This window comes from Takifugu flavidus, chromosome 6 (genome assembly GCF_003711565.1).
Source record: "Takifugu flavidus isolate HTHZ2018 chromosome 6, ASM371156v2, whole genome shotgun sequence".
NCBI lineage: Eukaryota > Metazoa > Chordata > Actinopteri > Tetraodontiformes > Tetraodontidae > Takifugu > Takifugu flavidus.
Window position 1 is genome coordinate 9,487,819 of NC_079525.1, and position 18,644 is coordinate 9,506,462.

An 18,644-nucleotide genomic window follows, 5' to 3' on the forward strand; every position below is an offset into this window, starting at 1 on the left:
AATTAATTATTCTGGTAGTTACCTCAGATATGACAGAGAAGCATGGCACCATATAATACAGGTACTCAAGACGGTCCTATGATGGTGAAAACCTGGATGAACATTGTCCAACAGTCTGATTGTGTTACACTTGGCCACATCAAGAAGAACTTCACTTGGTTAATTAATGAATTGGAGGAGATAATTTGGGGTTATTTCGGGTCTATTTTGACTCCAATGTGGTGCTACTGCCTTATCTAAATAATATGTGATCAGCCATGGTGCTGTCCTGTGAGGTTTGATAGTTTTTTGATTTTCTTTTACATTTTTATTGCTGACATTACTCTGGCTGTCCTGGGATCTGTTTCTGAATAAAGAGAGGTGTGTGCTGGCAGGAGGCTAACAAACCCTCAGAATACCCCTGGTCACCTGATCCACAACCAGGGCCCTCTGAGTTACCATAAATCTTTCATCATCAACTGAAGGGTCGTTGGGATTTGTTCTGCAATGGTCTGTGTCGGTCAGTCATGTGGCTTGTCCACGCAGTTTGCCTGCCTAGACTGGAGCTAGATAGCTGAAATAGACTGTGCCACTAACCTTATAATTCTTTTGTACATGCAAGAGTGTCAACAGGGCACAGCTTCAGACTGGCCAGATGGTGATGTTCCTGAAATGGTCCACCTCTCAGGAAACACCAGCTGTCTCAACTGTGGAATCTCAGATCATAGCCAGAATCTGTGACCACCAATTCCTGCATTCCAGCAAATTTCTCAGTGGTATTTGACATTTGTTATTTCACAGAAGGCGTTTTCAGTAGCTGCAAAACACACAAGGATTGTTCAGGAACAGTATAAACTGATTGAGAGGAATCTTGTGCCATCTTTCAGGGTTCTGTAGCAGTCAACAGGTTGTCACTCTAGGATCAGCATGGGCCTCAAACAGCAGCAGCCTCTGGACTCCCAAGTTGATCCTGTGTGACAAAGTCTGGTTGGGTTCATCTCATCACCTGTCTAGACCCACTTTTCAAGTCCTTGACAGTGACCCCTTCAAAGCTTGAGGTCATAGGAACTCTCCATCTGCCTTTTGGGCTGTTACAAGCAGCACTTTGAAACGATGAACGTGAAACTGCAGATAAGCCACCCTGACTCACAGCAGCGGCTGCTGTCAGACAATCTTCTGTATATGCCAACTTCAAAGACAGCTCCAGCGATAGCTGTATAGAGATTTTTGACCTCCTGTTTGCTGTGTATGTAGCAGAACCTTTGAGGTGGGAAACAGCATCCTTTGTTTGCTGGTGACTGAAGAACTCCCAGTGGAGCCGAGCATTCAGTCTCAGCCAAGCTTGTCCTTGCTGCCTCCTGCTAACGGAGAGACACTTTGGACGGCAATTGTGAGAATTTCCTGTAACAGGAAAGGAGAGAGGAGAGAAGCAAAGCAGGGTAGAGACAATAGCAGAGAGAAGAGACTGAGAAGAGGGAACATGATGGGTTAGTATATTACACTGCTTAAAGCTAAACTGATTCAAAGTGCAGCAGTTTGAAATGTCCAAGTTTAGGTGATGCTATCCAGATAAAATTTCAAATAACTCTGGCTTTCATCATTAACGGTCATGCCTTTGGCTGATGATGGCTGAACAATGAGTGTATTGAAGTTGTTCCTTTCAGCAAGACTAAGCATCACATTTTACTGCTCTTCAAAGTTTAGCAGAGAATCAACTGAACCATTGAGAAACATTATTCTCTGCTAGATGCTGAAGAACAGCTTTGGCCTGGATGAATGGGATACTCCATGGAGATGGAGTTCAATGTATTTTTATCCAGCACATGTCCATATTACCAAAGAATGAAACATACAAGCCCCAGAAACCACATACAAGGAGCCATACAAATGGGTCCTTGCCCAGGTCTGTGAGGCGGACCAGGAGCTCCAGTCTGCCCTGTTCTCCTGTTTGTCCTGTCTCGAAGCAGAGCAGTGAGGCCATGAGGACGATCTGGAGATCGTGATCAGGAGAAAGGTCTTGTTTAGTGGAGGGTCAGGGTGAGCAGCCTCAGATGAGATAAAGGAAGATTAAATACCTTCTGTCACTATTCAAAACCTGCAGTCTTTGGGGTCAAGATAATGAAAGCATACATATTTCCTGTTGTTTCATTTGGAAAGACATCAATTATTCTAATTTCATATTTGAAATATTTTTGGTAAAATGTTTGTAGTTGTGTGTTTCAGTATCTCTTGAGCCCATGAGCTGCCCCTCCAGCCCATTTTTGACCAGAAACAAACGAGGGCCGGGCAGTTATAGACTTGTGGTCTGTGGTTACTGTTGTGCTGTTCAGCACTCTTCCGGTGAAGGAAGCAGAGAGAGGAAGTGAGGTAGTTCCTCAAGGAGGTTGGAATGAATAAACTGGGACGAACATTGCAATACATCAGTGTTAACATCTTATTGTCTCAGTGTGTGAACCATTCTTATATAATTCCTCAGTTTACAGACATATTCACTTGTACATATACAAGTCTGTGAACTCCCTTTACCTAAATACAGTGTATAAATATATTTAAATTACTCTCTGAAAGAATGGAGACAACATGTGATAATGTGACACAATGCCGACATTAAAAAAAATCTTTAGCAAAGCGGACAAACATGAAGTGATGGGATGTGTTATTTAATAGCCTTTCTCCAGAGGCTCCAGTGTCCCAGAGGTTTCTTTGAGGGCGTCTGGGGGTGTAAAGATAACCATGTGTTTGTATGTCTGATTTGCATTTCAACCACTTTACTGCTATCAAAGTGGTTTCTCTTTAAACACAAGTTTGGGCTTTACAAATGCTCGGCCTTATTCTCTATAGGCACACATTCACACACAAACACGGCCCAAAATGTGTTGCTGTCTGTATAGCTTTCAAGAATGCTGTATATAATTACACTTTGGTTTCTGCATTCTTCTTAGCTCCAAAAAATACAAACTTCATGTAGCAGATGAACAAGCACATATACTGGGTGCAAACTGGTGCTTTTGAGGAGTGGTGGCCCTTGCAGTGGCAGAAGTGAGGCCCCGTATTGGTCGTGTCACACCTTGTTGTTAGTGGGCTGTCTAGGCTTGTTGTTGGTATGTAAATGCTCATATATGGCTATTTCCAGACAGCCATTTTCTTTAAAGTGCCCTGGGAATCTTTCCTTTGTCTGTTTCTGACTGTGAAATTGACAGAGTGAGTGTGACAGAGTGATTTTATTACACATTTATGTTTTTATTATGTGTGTATTTCTCTTCTAATATACCGTACTAAAAAAAGTCTTTAGTGTCCTCTCAGCCACAGTTTTGGTTTTAGGGCTTTGGTACAAATTAGCTTAGAAACAAGGTGGAACTACCAGACTAGCATTTCAAAGATAAGATAGCTTTCAGTCCTACCATCTTGCTTAGCTAAATATAGTACCTCTATATATGTAGAAAGGACTTCTTGATTTTTGTGCTGTTTACTGGTGTCTCTTCCTGTCTGTGTTTCAGTGGTTTTGGTTTACATGTTTTTCCCAAGGTTCTACATACATACTTGCTGTCAAGTCAATAAAGAGGACATTGTAAAGTTAGCTCCTCCAGGCCTGGAGACACGTTTCTGTCTGTCTTGTCTCTTCAAACTGCCGTCTGCATGGGGATGAGTGTGCAACTGAAGACAGCCGGGATGTTTGTAATCATTTGCTATATGTCAACTAAAGGCTTTCACATGTCATCGTGACTTCTCACCACAGCTTCAACATTCAGTCATCACTTAGCATAACAAGTCTATAACTCACACACGTGTTTAAAGGAAGTTATGGTGGAATTTCTCAAGCAGTAATGGAGAAATGTGGTCATGTTCAAATCTATCATTGGCTTTGATGGTCACTTGACAACCATGCTGTTTTATCTGGAAAATCTCGATTTTTACATGTAGTTTACTTGCAGTCAAAGGTTCCTTTTGGTTAACAGTAGCATAGAAAGTGCAGCTGAGGACAGCACAAAAAATTAAAGAGATCCAGAAATAAAACAGTTTAATCCATGAAATTATTTATTTCTATTTTCTACGTGGAGGTGCAGTGATAGTGTACCGAGGGGGCCACCATCACGGAGGTTTTCTGTCTATAAAGAATTTAAACATCAGCCTAACCTGCCTTCAGGTGTAAGGAGAGTTTTGTTTTTACAGAGCAGATGCTTTAAGTTGCTCTACGTGCTCGACACCATGAGATAGACACTAGATAGACAATAGTTCAATAGATAGACAATAGATCAGATGTTGGCATGCTCTCTAGCATCAGTAATATAGAAAATAGAGAAATATATTATATAGAAATCCTGTTTTTGAAAATGATTTTTTTTTCAGCACTGCTCAATGGCATATGCTCTTACAGTGTAATTAGAGTTATTATCTGAGTGAATTGATTGACATATTCAGTTTGAGTCACACCTCAATCCACTAATCTGTCCTTTCTCACCTTCATTCCTGCAGAGATTGAAGCCAAAGAGGCCTGTACCTGGCTACGAGCAGCGGGTTTCCCACAGTATGCCCAGCTTTATGAAGGTGAAGAAACAACCCACTCACGCTCACACATTTATTTGTTTTGAAATCAGTGAGGAACATTTTCTCATATTAGGCAGAAAAATGCTATATGAAGAAAAATGATTGTCTCACTCTCAAACCTCGCCAAAAAGCTTCCTTGTACTCCATAAAACAAGTCCCATTTTACCAGGGCATACCAAGCTCTTACCAGTTGTCCTTATGTAACTACAGGATTGTGACAGCTGAACTAAGCTGCTATTGTCAACAAGTCATTGCTTGTTGCCACTTAGCTGTGAAGGGTTTCCTCTTTGGATGGAAAGCTCATTGTGTGCCTGCCCAGGTGATGAGGCTGTTTTAATACATGCAACTGCAACACTAAAGAGCAAACCAATCAGTCACGAGGGAAATGTCTCACAAAGCGCTGGTCTGTCACTTTGAGCCATTCTCAAAGGAGCAGGAATTTGTGCAGATGCACAGGACATTTTTTCTTCCCTTATATCTGCTGAAAGATCTTCATTGTGCCTGCTGACCACATTATTGCCGCACTAAAGATATGTAGACAGATAGGCCTGTTTCAGGATGCTAGGCTAAGGTGCCTCCCGTAAATAGGATTTTGCTATCATCGGTGCCTTCGGGCATTTATCCAAAAGAAAACATTCCCAATCTAGATTAGGTCAGGCCAGAAAAAAAAACATCAAGCACATTCTGAAATCTGTCAGTCCATCCACACAAAATTGCTTCATTTTCGTGTGTTTAACCCACACTTTAGCTTTTATTTCTGGTGGTAATTATGTGAGTCTGGTAATGAGGGCTTCAGGAGAGGCAAAAAGAAAGGAAGTCAGGCCCCGGTGGAGTACCTATTGTCATTCTGCAGTCAGTTCCCCTGGTCCTCCTTCCATGCTTCACATCCCCCCTACATGCCATGTCTCAAAGCTGCAGCTGTGTTTGTTTGGTTGGCTAAGATACTACTTCCTCTTTTAGATTTTCATCAAGTCTGTATGTGGGGGAGAAGGTGGGATGGTCCCAGTTGCTTCTGTGTGTGTGTGTGTGTGTGTGTGTGTGTGTGTGTGTGTGTGTGTGTGTGTGTGTGTGGTGTGTGTGTGTGTGTGTGTGAGATACCCACACTAATCTGTCTCCTCATTCAGATGCCCAGTTTCCCATTGACATCTCCTCGGTCACCAGAGACCACGACTTCCTTGATAGGGATGCTATTGAGGCTCTCTGCAGGTGAGCTTACGAGCCTTAATTGTAGCTAATTTCTTTAAAGTTCTGAGAGCATTGCTTCTTATCGCCACAAAGAAAAACATGACTTCAAAAGATTGAATATTTTGGAAAGTCGTAGTCAGAAGTCGATGGCAGCCGTATAGTATTTCTCTTTCCTTTTCTCTGCCTTTATCTTTTCTTTTTTTATCTTGGCCCTCATTACTTCAGTCAGTCTGTCAGGAATGCATGACTGTCTACTTTTACAGAACTTCTTATTTCAGGTTGGAGGAGTTCTACTGCAGGAACCAGCATTTTTTCAGCACCACACCTGCGATGTCTATGTATGATTGAGTGCTTTGCTTAGCAGGAGAATAAATATGCTCAATTCCCACCTAGCTGTTCAGAAATTAAGCTAGCTTAACATTTAAGGAGATGAATGGCTTTTTAACTGAGCCAAGTTTCTTTAAGCTCCTCCTCTTTAAGTTGTGACTCTCAGTGTTGAACCGAAGCAGGTGTCCCTCTGTACATCTGGCAGCTATCCTCTCTCTTTGGCAGCCTTTGGCCCCTGCCAGCGGCCTTAAATATCGCTCAGTTCCCATCCCTTTATCTTATTTATTGTTACATGATCCACCCTCAGAGATCTCCAGAGGGCCCCCACCACCAAATACTCTTTCCTTCCCCAGGTGGCATAGGGGATAAGCTTTCTTCATTCCCTCCCCAAGTTGTTGCCACTCCATCAGATTTATTTCCTCTTTCTCTCTCACAGTATCTTTTTGGCTGTGTGGTGATTACCGGTACCCTTCCTCAGCCTATTGGCCAGAATGAGTGCAATTCATTTTTCTCACCTTAATTCCTCTTCTAAATGACTGGATGGTACTTTAGGAAAATTTAAGAAACTTGATTAAACCACTTTTAAATTAGACCTTTTTTGCATATTTGTGATTTTGCAGGAGACTGAACACCCTTAACAAGTGTGCTCTAATGAGATTGGAGATCTCTCCTCACAGGAAGCGAGTAAGTGAACACACATTAACCCCACTCTTCCTCTATACCTGAAAGGTGTCTAGAGGGAGCACTATTGCCTTCTCTTTTATAGTAAAAAGACACATGTTTCTTTTATAATACAATGTCAGCAGTAAAGGAAAGGTGGATGGATTTAATTAATAATTATGAATGAAGGCCTTCATTCTGTTTAGGGCATGCTTCTCTTCTTTCTTAAATGTCCAATGTATCATATTTTAGGTCACCTAAAAAATTACAGTGCTTACAAAGCTGCTGTTTTAACATTTTTTCCATACACTTACCTTTCACTTTGCAAGGTTATACTTACATTAGCATGTGGATATCAGGGTTCAACTGCAGACGATCAGGTTAAACTACAAAAACATAAACTACATCACTAATGGCCTCAGAGTTGGACACAGTAACATCCTTGTTCTGTGTGCAGTGGTATTCATTAGCATGAGTCTTTCTAGGAGTCAACAGAGAATGATGGTCAGTCAGTGGGCTTAGTTGACATCTCTGTGAGCTGACCCCTTCCACTCCACCTTTGGACAACTTAGGAATGCATTGATCTCCACCACATTGATCACCCCCTATTTTTTATTGTTTCTATTGTCTAATCAGAATAAATTATTTTCTTTCTTTACAACCCGTGTGAGTTTCACCTTTACAGTGACATTGAGGATAGCTGATCTCCAAATTGATGGTGCATGATTGACACACTCTAACCAGAATGAATAGCATGCCACCACTCCCTCACTTTCTAATCAGCATAACCTCAGAAACAAAGACTTGTCACGTACATTGTCACCTAAGTGTCTTTTGTTCATTCGCTTTAATAAAAACCTGATATGGAGAAAATGCATTAAGAGTCCATGTTTTGCAAAAAATTCCCTGCATCTCTCAGTATTTTAATGTATAAAGTTGAGTTTTTTCCAATGCAGGATTTCATTGTGATTAAGAACTGGGACAAATCTGAATATTTCTGCCATTAACAAGGAATATTAATTAGCTTTCGCGACGTAATAGAGATTGCGTAGCCCTCAGTTTGTGTAGACAGAGGGGATAAATCCTGCAGGGGGGATGACCCCAGTCTGGCTGGCTGCCATGTGAGCTATGGGGGTCATGATGGAATTTCCTGAAGTCCCTCCAGAGCTTGACATAGATTAACCAAAGTGGGGGAGGTGTGTAAAATGTTTTATGTTTCGATGCTTGTTTAAGTCAAAAGAAGGAACACTTATTAGACACTTGTAATTGTTCTATTGATGCCATTTGTTTTTTCCTCTCTCCATTCTGCCCTTCGCTACCTAACCAGAGTGAGGATTCTGATGAGGATGAGCCTTGTGCCATCAGTGGTCGTTGGACCTTCCAGAGAGAGAGTAAACGCTGGTCCAGGATGGACGAACTGGATGTTTTTTCCAAGGAGCCCACTGATGCTACTTCAGCCTTGGTCCTTAAGGATCAAGTATCCCAGAAAGGCAGAGCCGCTCTGCAAGAAGGAAATAGTTCCGAGAGTGTGTTGACTGACCTTAGTGAACAGCCTGAGGTCGGCTCCATCCACAGTAGTGGAAGTGGAGGTAGAATGGGAGAGAAGAACCATTGTGTCACCCTGACAAATGAAGCTGTGCCTGCTGTGCGTGCTAGCTCTGTGGCTAGCATGTGTTCGTCATCATGCACAGGTGGCTCAGGAGGGGCGATTGAGGACTATCTGTCTGATGGGATGCCTCCATCACCCCTTGAGACATTTGGACAATTTACGTTTGATGATAAAACAGGTGCGGGAGGCATAGGAGGAAGTCTAGACAGAGGAGGTGGCAAAAGCACTCGTTCAAGAGCTAAGAGCTTCCTCAAAAGAATGGAGAGTCTTCGTCTACGTGCTGGAACCACCTCCAAGAGAAAGAAGAAGGGCAGCAGCACTGGTGGGAAGATTGAAATCAGCGGCCCTGTCATCAAAGAGGGGCTTGATGACGACAAGTTGAGAAGGCTCAATTGTGTCGACATTTCCAGCATCAATCTCAACCAGAATTTTAATCACAACCGCAACCCTACACAAACCATGACACTTAACAGGAATCGCTCCATTTCCTACTCCACCCAGACCAGCAATAGGAGTACTGGGAGCACTACAAGTAGCCAGTCTGAGGCCAGCAGTGGAAGTGCAGTGAGCACACCAAGCCCAGTGACTCGGGCTCGAAGTCACAGCACAGCCGCATCATCTACGAAGAGAGGAGGAATGTACTTGGAGGGCTTTGACCCTTTCAGTATACCTCAAATAGGTGCCGAACATCTGGCAGCACCAGCTCCTAAAGCTGCTCCTTCCACTCCCAGCAAAGAAAGTAACAACATGACCATCAACGAGCAGAACTGCAGGAACAACCTCAGCATTCAAGACAGTACAAGACTAGGGGAGGATGAAGAGGAGCACATGATCTTCTTCTACTTACCAGAAGGGCACAAGCCTGGAACGTTTCCCAAAGCTTTGCAGGATGGAAATGCATTATGTAACAACAGAAATACAAATGGCAATTCTGTGATACTTAGGAGGCAGCAAAATAGACGGCAGCGAAGTGGATCTTCAGGCTCTGTGGACAGCCGGGTCAGCTTTTATGACAATGTCCCTCATGTAGAGAGAGATGAGGAAGAAGAAGGAGATGAACAGAAGCTGGATCAAGTGCTGCAGCACGTCAGCGGCCTGCAGCGGTTTGTTAATGCGTGGTCAGAGGCTGTGACAGCAGAAGAGGAAGAAGAAGAGGAAGAAGAAGGCGATTCAGATTCGGCATTGGACTCGGCCTCTCCTTGTCCGTCTTCACCTTTGCAGAACCGACTAGAGGAGACTGAAAATGGAAGCGACCAAGACAGCACAGGAAACCCGCTGGGTGAGAACGAGGAAGGAATGAGGGACAGAAGAGACTCTGGTGTTGGGGCTTCTCTAACCAGAACCAGCAGGTCAGTGAAGAAAGTCTAAATCAGGGGTGGGCAAACATTTTGATTCGTGGGCCACAATGGGTTCTAACATTTGACAAAGGGGCCGGACCAGGAGCAGATGGATGGATGGAGTGCTTTGGTAACCTCACCTCATTGGAGAAAAAATACACATCTTGGGATATGGAGAAAACATGTGCTTTAATTTCAAATGAAAATGAAGAGAAGCATTACAACAAAATATCTGACTTTGGAATGAGTCTTAAAACACTTAAAATCAAATGAATAAAATGTGCCTTTTTAAAAAAAAATTAATAACCATTTCTATTTTAAAGCACTGAAAGTTCTGTTATCCTTCAGGATATCACCATCACTCTCCTCCTGACTGTCTTTTTTCTAGTGGGAAAACACCAGAATTGCAGTGAAAATTTAACATTAACAAGGTTTATTCATTTAATTTTTCAAGTTTGGCGGGCCGGATTAAAACGTTTAACGGGCCGCGTGTGGCCCCCGGGCCTTAGTTTGCCCATGCCTGGTCTAAATCATCTCTGTACCCCTCTGGAATAACCCCTTCATTTAACTTTAACTTTGAGATGTCCCTAAAGACGTGTCCACACACGTGGGAAAAATATTTGTGTTGATGCTTTTATATGAGGATATTATGGCTAAAATGCTTGTAAAAAGTATTTTGTATTCTCTTACATTCTACTTCCCCTCCTTTTCAATTGACTCTTTGGATGAACTTGTAAAGCACACACCTTTAAAAGCCGTGTGTTCTTTCAGTATCCTTTGCTGAGATGTGATGGTCCTTTCAATGTTTGGGTGACAAACCAACTTACACCAATACAGAATAATAATTTTGAAAATCTAGTATTGCCATCGACATCATTTAGGTGTAATTAATAGCTGAAGTCCACTCACTCAACAGAGAAACAAACAATGAGGGGCCACCTCAGAAAGTGACAGCCAAGAATAAAGAGCGAACCACACTGAGACTGTTCATCTTTCATAACATGATGAATGCACGTTAGCAAGTGTTGCTCAGTTTCCATGGAAGTGTTGCTGCTCCTGCAGGGATCCAGTATTTGGTTTCGGGGGAGGACCTACATCGGTGCATGTTGAAATCCTTGTAATCCTTAAACTGATCACTTTTCACATGTTGCTGTGAAGACAGAACACTTTGCACATGCCACGATTCAGGCAGATGCCAAGAACCTTTTCATGATTTCTGTCTCCATGCTCCAGGCCTCAGAAACTCCGTTGGCCAAGCTTCCAGAACTCCCACCAGCCCAGTTCGGCCTCGGCTCCTCTCCAGATCAGCTGCCAGTCGGTGCTTCAGATGAATCTGCTCCAGAAGCTCTCCCTGCTTCAACTCACTGCACTGTTGGAGAAGCACACTCCTACCAACAAACAAGGCTTCAGCTGGTGAGCGGATGGAGGACAAGATGGGGAGACCATCGGTGGTTTGGGCCTTCAAGCCTGTTATCTCTGGCATTTCTGTCTCTTTTCAACTGTACCTCATGTGTGATGCCCTTGAATTTATGCACTTCACCATCCCAGTATGCAAATGTACCACTCTCAGTCCGGCCAACTGCAGGTTGCTATATAGCGTGGTGATGGCTGTGGACAGAGGTTGAGTTTCACATTCTTTTCCCAGGCTGTAATTGCTGGGAAGGGGTGCATATTGTCTTTTTCTCAATGGGCCATCATGGCAGTTTGAACCTCTGCAGTCATCCCTTTACAACTTGTCTGTCTGTCTGTCTGTCTGTCTGTCTGTCTGTCTGTCTGTCTGTCTGTCTGCCTGCCTGCCTGCCTGCCTGCCTGCCTGCCTGCCTGCCTGCCTGCCTGTCTGTCTGTCTGTCTGTCTGTTTGGGATACGCGTGTCTAACCTTTGTTGACCTTATAGAAGCAGGTAGTATAACCTGTTTACCAGTACATCTACCAAATTTCTCTTTCCATCCGCCGTCCTCAAATGGCTGCCTTTTACTTCAGTTCGCAAAATTGAAATATGACAATCATAAGATCATTTAATCATTCTTAATGAATTCACATGGAACATATAACAGCAGATAAACCAGGAGGGACATTTTTTAAGGTAGAATTAACTGGAAATGAGAAACTGAAATCACTTTTACTTGTTTTTAGTCAATCAATCAATCAATCTTTATTTATATAGCGTCTTTTACAATCAAAATTGTTTCAAGGCGCTTTCCAGAATCCCAGAGCCTAACCCCAGACAAGCAACAGTGGCAAGGAAAAACTCCCCTTTAACAGGAAGAAACCTTGAGCAGGACCAGGCTCATGTCCTGCTCAAGGCTGCTTAGTATTCCTTCCTTTTCTGACCCAAGTGTTATAACTACAGTTCGTCTTATGAGTGACTGAAAGATCACTGAAAGACACTTGTTGGCTGCTAAACACACACACACACACACACACACACACACACACACACACCACACACACACACACACACACACACACACATATTCCATGCAGAATTCCGTGCTGGGATCATAATATGCTCCTTTTCCATTTCTAAATTGGCAGCTCAGAGCAACTCTGGACTCTCATGAACACCAGCTCCAACAAAGACCAGTTTGTCCCGTCACACATAACATTTCTAACACTCCCCCCACACACGTCCTTGTACTTCTATCTTTGTGAGGACATTTAGAGACAATAAATTCCCCCCTCTTACACTTACCCATCCCAAATAAGTGCCTAACCCTCAAACTGGTTCTAACCGCAACCTCCGAACCAGGTGTGAACCCTCAAATAGGCCTCACTTTGGAAGTAGAATGTGTATTTTTGTACTCAATATGTAGTAAGTACCGGAACACATATGCGCACACACATGCTCACACAAACACACATTATAGCATCCATCTGTGGACACATTCTTGTAATGGAATGGGTATGCATATTTTAAACCACAGAGTTTAAAACACAGTTTTCCGGTGCCATAATTCAGATGGTTTTTTTCTTGTTCCAGACAGAAAATCACTTTCACTAAGGCAAGTTGGAACCCAAGTGAAAGGTTGTCTACCTGGTAGGACAGAAAAGGCCTAAATGGGTTCCAACACCCCTGTATCTTCCTTCTTTAACACCCCTCCTATATCCCTCTAACCCTCTGTTTCGCCATCCCTCATAAACTGGCTTCTCCTTGTACACACAGAAAAACACCCATCCCTACTTTTATAGCAAGACATTCTTAAATTATGTGTCATATTGAGCTGGAGTCATAAATTTATATCAGAATCCACTTGAATTTTTGTCGGTATTTATTGTTACCTTTCATTTGCATCTACCTTTAAGGGCTGTACCTAAGTTTATGAAGCGGATCAAGGTGCCCGACTACAAAGACAGGAATGTGTTCGGTGTCCCGCTGCAAGTCATCGTTCAGAGAACAGGCCAGCCACTTCCTCAGGGAATCCAACAAGCCATGCGTTATTTACGAGGCCACTGCCTTGACCAGGTAGCACAGCATGTACAAATAAAAGTGTAAACATGTTCATCTTCAATCATCTTCAGCAGTGTAATATACATTTACAGTAACATCATTCATCTAGTTTTTGAGTTAGTTAACTTGAATATATTCATGCTAGACAAGCCAGTCACCCTTTACTCTTTTCCACCCTAATATTTATCATTCCAAGCCTTAAAAGGTCACCGATGGGGTCTGTTGAAGTTTTGAGTAGATGAATGCCTTGGACTTGATTTTTTAGTAAATAGAGTCAACAACATGGTCCACACAGATTCTGGAGAAGGACATAAGTCAAGAATATTTGTCTCTGTCTCCAGGTGGTTTTCCATTGTTCTTAACACAGCACCCATTTCTAAAATGCCTTCAAGCACAAAGATAGCTTCAGTCATGTTAATGCTGAATTAGTAAAGTCACTGTGACAGATGTATAAATGATGTGATTGTCTCTCTGTCCTTGGTGTTCACTTCTTTCCTCCAGGTTGGCCTTTTCAGAAAGTCTGGAGTTAAGTCACGTATCCAAACTCTGCGTCAGATGAATGAAGCAAGCGGCACAGATGGAGCCGTTAACTATGAGGGCCAGTCTGCGTATGACGTAGCAGACATGCTGAAGCAATACTTCAGAGATTTACCAGAACCCCTGCTCTCCAGCAAACTCTCAGAGACCTTCCTCCAGATCTATCAGTGTAAGAATACAGACATTCAAAGTGCAAATACACAAGGACACCCAAGCACTGTTGGAGGACTGTGTGGATAACTGACCTGCCAACTCGTCAAATTCAACACAAAAGAAAAGAGAGCAGACGAGTGTTAGAAACAACTGGAGAATGGGGTGATAGATGTCATACTTTTTTGTGGTATGTCTTTTGATATAGTTTCATTGACTCTGTAGGAATCTAGTATATGTACGCACATGCATAGACACACAAAAACATATGTGAGATTACATAACCCACTTAGATTCCTGCATGTCTCATTCCTGGAAGGTGAAGGGAGGCCTTGCACAAACCAGCAGCACCAAAAAAAGTTGACATGATGCAACTTGACAGTAGTTATTGGATTTTTCTCAGGATTTAATATGAAATACGAGTCCTGACATCCACCTGACTTCCCCTCCAGACATGCCTAAAGAACTTCATCTGCAGGCTGTACGGGCCGCCGTGCTGCTCCTACCTGACGAGAACCGCGAAGCACTGCAGACACTCTTGTGCCTCCTGAGTGACGTGACTGCCAGCGTGGCTGAGAACCAGATGACCCCCACCAACCTAGCCGTTTGTCTGGCACCATCCCTCTTTCACCTCAACACACTGCGGAAAAAGGAGAGCTCATCACCAAGGTGGGGTCACCGATCGCACATGTGCCTCTGCTCTCAACCATTTGTTTGGCCTTTAGTGGAACAGTTATTGTATTAGCAGCTTACATAACATTGCCTGTTCTGTACATTGCAAAAGACAGAAAATGCTGGCTTTGACTAAATAAAAAAGCAGGATGCTTTGGAAGGAAGAGGGGAAAGTGAAGGATGCACAGCTTTAGGGAGAGAGATGGAGGAAAAGCTTGCACCACATCTTAACTCAGAAGCATATTTCATGCATTTATTGGAGGCTGTTACTCAGTTTCTTGTCTTTGTGGCTTTGCTCACAGGGTGATGAACAGAAAGCAGACTTTAGGAAAGCCCGACCAAAGAGACCTGAATGAAAACCTGGCTGCCACTCATGGCCTGGCACACATGATTCAGGAGTGCGGAAAACTCTTCCGGGTCAGTATTTGTGCATGTGCCTTAATCACACTTACATAATAGATAAAATATTGTAATGTTTAAGATTTATACCACCTGACACGCCTACATCCTGTTGTCACTGTACATGTCACATATACAGTGAAGTGCAAGTCAATCCTGCAGGTTATTACTGCTATACTGAGTTACTGTAATTTCTTTCCTAATTACATTGGCAGATAATTTCCTGTGAGGCAAACATTAAAGCTATTAGTCTTGAAATGGCTTTCCTATCATTAGATAGCTAATTGCTAATGGGAGGCCATAAACTCAACATGACCAATGACATGATGACCTGGACTTTTCCTTTATTTCAAAGAAACTTCCATCACGGAATGAAATTCCTTCTTCTTTAGACACTAATTTTATCAGTCCTCAGCTAAAGCTGCAGGAAAGGTCTTACAAACAGGAGATAAAATTATAATTGATTAATTAATTATACTTTACACTTAGTTGTAATTAATAACAGTTTGACTGGTTCTTGACTCCCCAAGGGAGCAACAGCAATGAGCATAATGAACATAATTCAGTCAAGGGAAGAGGGAATTTTGAAAGTGAAAAGAGTCCTCAAGTGTCAATAAGTTATGTGGTTTTCTCAAAATCTCCTCCCTGTTGTTCCCTACAGATACCAGAGGAGATGAATCACTGCAGAAACTCCTATATGGAGCAGGCTCTGCTGCCCCGGAGCTTAGAGGATCTGGTGGGCGAGAAGACCAGTTTGGGAGCCACTAGATCCTTTCTACAGGACAGCCTGGACACCCTGCTCAAAGAAGCCAAAGAAAAATTTAAAGGTTACGACAGCTGTCCCACACCAGAGCAGGCTGAGCTGGCCTGTAGGAAGGTCAGAGTTTCTTTATTCACATAGCATCAGATGAGTCATGTTCAAATATGATTTTAATACATTTATACACACATCTTCTCCACTTCTGGCGTTTTCTGTTATATTTCCTATCCTTGTCTTGCTTCTCTAAATACAAAGTGGACTACCAGTCTATCAGACTTCCTCTAAAGAATCACTTCTGTGTGACATCAGCTCCTTTTTCCATCTGTGCACTGGCTTTTTGCGCAGAATGACATCAGCTTGACTTGGACACATACACAGGATGACATTTCCTGTTTGGGAGGATTCTGTATTACTTTATCTTTCTCCAGTTTAAAAGTCACAAGGCACAGCAGCAAATGTTTTGAAATCATATCACAGTGGAGGGGCAGCTGAAATGACTCAACAGCAGTGGGTTTTTACTGTGTGGTGAATAATGGCTGGATTCATATATGTGTGAATACAAGTGGATATAAGGAAGAAATCTTCAAACATCTAAAGCATTAGTGACGGTCACTAATGCTTTATCACTAATGCTATGAATATCTTATCATTCATTGAGTCACCGGAACAGTATGTTCACCAGCCCTGGATCCCCCATGTTATTCCACATACTGCATATACATTAAAAATGGGGTGTTTTTTGCAGTTGCATGATGGTTTCCCTCTGCGGCTGTGGAAAGTGACCGTGGAAATTCCAGCCAGTCCCGAGGACGTTCTGACACGAGTGTTGCGGGAGCAAGGTCACTGGGATGAGGACCTGCTAGAGTGCCGGACCGTCGAGACTCTCAATGACAGAACAGACATTTACCAGTATGTCAGGAACACTATGGCTCCACATCCCACCAGAGACCATGTGGTGCTGAGGTAGACCTTTTCTCACTTCTCACCAGCTCTCCATTTTACCAAAGGTTGTGCTCTGGTTTTTGGCTAAAAACTGTCTGTCTCAACCAGAACATGGCTGACAGACCTGCCAAAGGGAGCGTGTGTACTGGTGTGTACATCTGTGGACCACAGCACTGTAGCTGCTGTCGGTGTCCGGGCGAACATCCTCCTGTCACGCTACTATATTGAACCCTGCGGAGGGAACAAGTCCAGACTTACACATATTTCCAGGATCGACTGCAGGTAAGAGAATTTCTAACAGCAGTGAAAACAAATTTTGGACCCAATTATGTAACAACACCAACACAATGAGGCCTCTCCTTGCCCTAGGGGTCGCTTTCCGGAGTGGTACAATAAAATGTACGGACACCTGTGCGCTGCTGAGGCGGCTCGGATACGAGACTCCTTCACCCTACCTGTGGAAAAATAAAAAGCAAGTTGGGTCTGTAGCTACTTGTGAATCGCCAACTGGACATGACAGAGGACTTTAAAAGATTACTTCCATCCATCCCAATGAAGACGTGGATGCATCTACACATTTTTACATACTTATTTAAAGGACAAATCCTGGTTTCTGGATTGAAGGACTTTTATTACTCTGATTTCATGACAGATAACTAATGCTCCATTTTAATTTGGATTCTATAGCAGACAAATGTTGATCTGGGCCAAAGGACATGATGTTGTTGATTTTGTGTGTAAGGATTAACATTTAGCCAAAGGGTGCTACTGCTTCTGAGAAGCAAAAGAGGTCAGAGTGCGTGCATGCGTGCGTGCGTGCATGTGTGCGTGTGTGCGTGTGTCTGTGTGTGTGTGTGGAGGGGGAGAGAGACAGGGACTGTCTATGGGTGAGAGTAGCAGTTAGAAATGCATATTCCTCACACTGCTTTTGGGGGCACTATAATGTGTAAATACATATTCTTTCACATTTTGGGTCTTGTTACCTGGTCTTTTGATCTCTGTTACAAAAAAGCACCAATGCAATTCTAGTCAGTGGATGGACGGATCCAAGCATGAAGTGAGCTGGGAATGAGAGGTGATATAAAAGATGAGAGAGAGAGAACAAGAGTTAACATCCAGAAGGTTCATCACCTCGACAAAAACCAGGATAATTCAGGAAGTTGTGGTGCCCTGAGCTTTAGATGCAACTGCCAAATCAGCCACAATGGCTCCAAGGAAAGAAAAAAAAAGCCTTTTAATCTTTGATTGAGGAGCTTGTGATTTAAATGTTAGACACAAATACATCTATTCCTCAGTGTTGAAAAAGATTTCAGGAAATGTTTATAGCACACTCAGTTCACCACGCATGTGTTCAGGAAACTCCTATAAAAAGTAGGATGAATAAACAGATGAAAACTTCTAAAGGTGGCACTTTTACAGGTTTTACTGTAAAACACAGTAGACTTAATGTTTGTGTTATTCCAAAAGGTAAGAAAATTGTCTTAGTGCAGCACCTGGCTGCCATGGTGTCGACGTTCTGACGGGATTCAGATTCAGCTTCCATCACCAGCCTAAGAGCTTGTTTGTGTCTATAACTAGTAGGATTCATTCACCAACTGTCATTCACAATAACTGCCTAATAATGCATGACAATGACAGTTAATTTAAAATGTTTGTATTTATACCTCAGATATATTTTGCTTTTGTATAAAAGCTTTTAACTGTATTGTAAATGCTAAGCTTTGTGTTGCAGAAATGAACAAAGGTTTTATGTTTTTTATTAATATTTCTGTACAGGTTAATCAAAGTGCACTATTAAATGTATGACAATGGAATGAATGTCTGGGTTTCACTGTTTAAAATCCCTCCATCCCTCAGGGATCTCGCGGTAATCTAACTGTAGAGTCTGTCATCAGCTGCAAGCACAAACTGAACCTCCAAAGACAGAGACACACACACGACTGTTAGAATTGATCACAGAAAGCTTCATTGAAATTAGCAGTTTGCAATCCACAAACAACTTCGGATGGGGAAACTCAGCAAGTGTAGCTGGAGCAAGCTGGGTGGCACGAACAGGCGCCTGAATGGCCGATCTACAGGACAAAATAGACAATG

The 18,644-nt window shown here is 42.7% G+C and overlaps 1 protein-coding gene across 3 annotated transcripts in view; it reads left to right on the plus strand.

Annotated features, from left to right (window-relative positions):
- dlc1 (DLC1 Rho GTPase activating protein) overlaps positions 1-18,364 on the plus strand; it is a 65,788-nt gene extending 47,424 nt beyond the window's left edge. For all 3 annotated transcript variants that reach the window (XM_057035800.1, XM_057035801.1, XM_057035802.1), the window contains 13 exons: positions 4,453-4,524; positions 5,649-5,730; positions 6,657-6,720; positions 8,024-9,654; positions 10,876-11,055; positions 12,946-13,105; positions 13,592-13,796; positions 14,230-14,446; positions 14,752-14,866; positions 15,510-15,725; positions 16,354-16,571; positions 16,659-16,832; positions 16,920-18,364. In XM_057035800.1, coding sequence (XP_056891780.1) covers positions 4,453-4,524; positions 5,649-5,730; positions 6,657-6,720; positions 8,024-9,654; positions 10,876-11,055; positions 12,946-13,105; positions 13,592-13,796; positions 14,230-14,446; positions 14,752-14,866; positions 15,510-15,725; positions 16,354-16,571; positions 16,659-16,832; positions 16,920-17,019 — 3,434 coding nt within the window. In that variant the 3' untranslated portion in view covers positions 17,020-18,364. The remainder of the gene's footprint in view (positions 1-4,452; positions 4,525-5,648; positions 5,731-6,656; positions 6,721-8,023; positions 9,655-10,875; positions 11,056-12,945; positions 13,106-13,591; positions 13,797-14,229; positions 14,447-14,751; positions 14,867-15,509; positions 15,726-16,353; positions 16,572-16,658; positions 16,833-16,919) is intronic.
- The last annotated feature ends 280 nt before the right edge of the window (positions 18,365-18,644 follow it).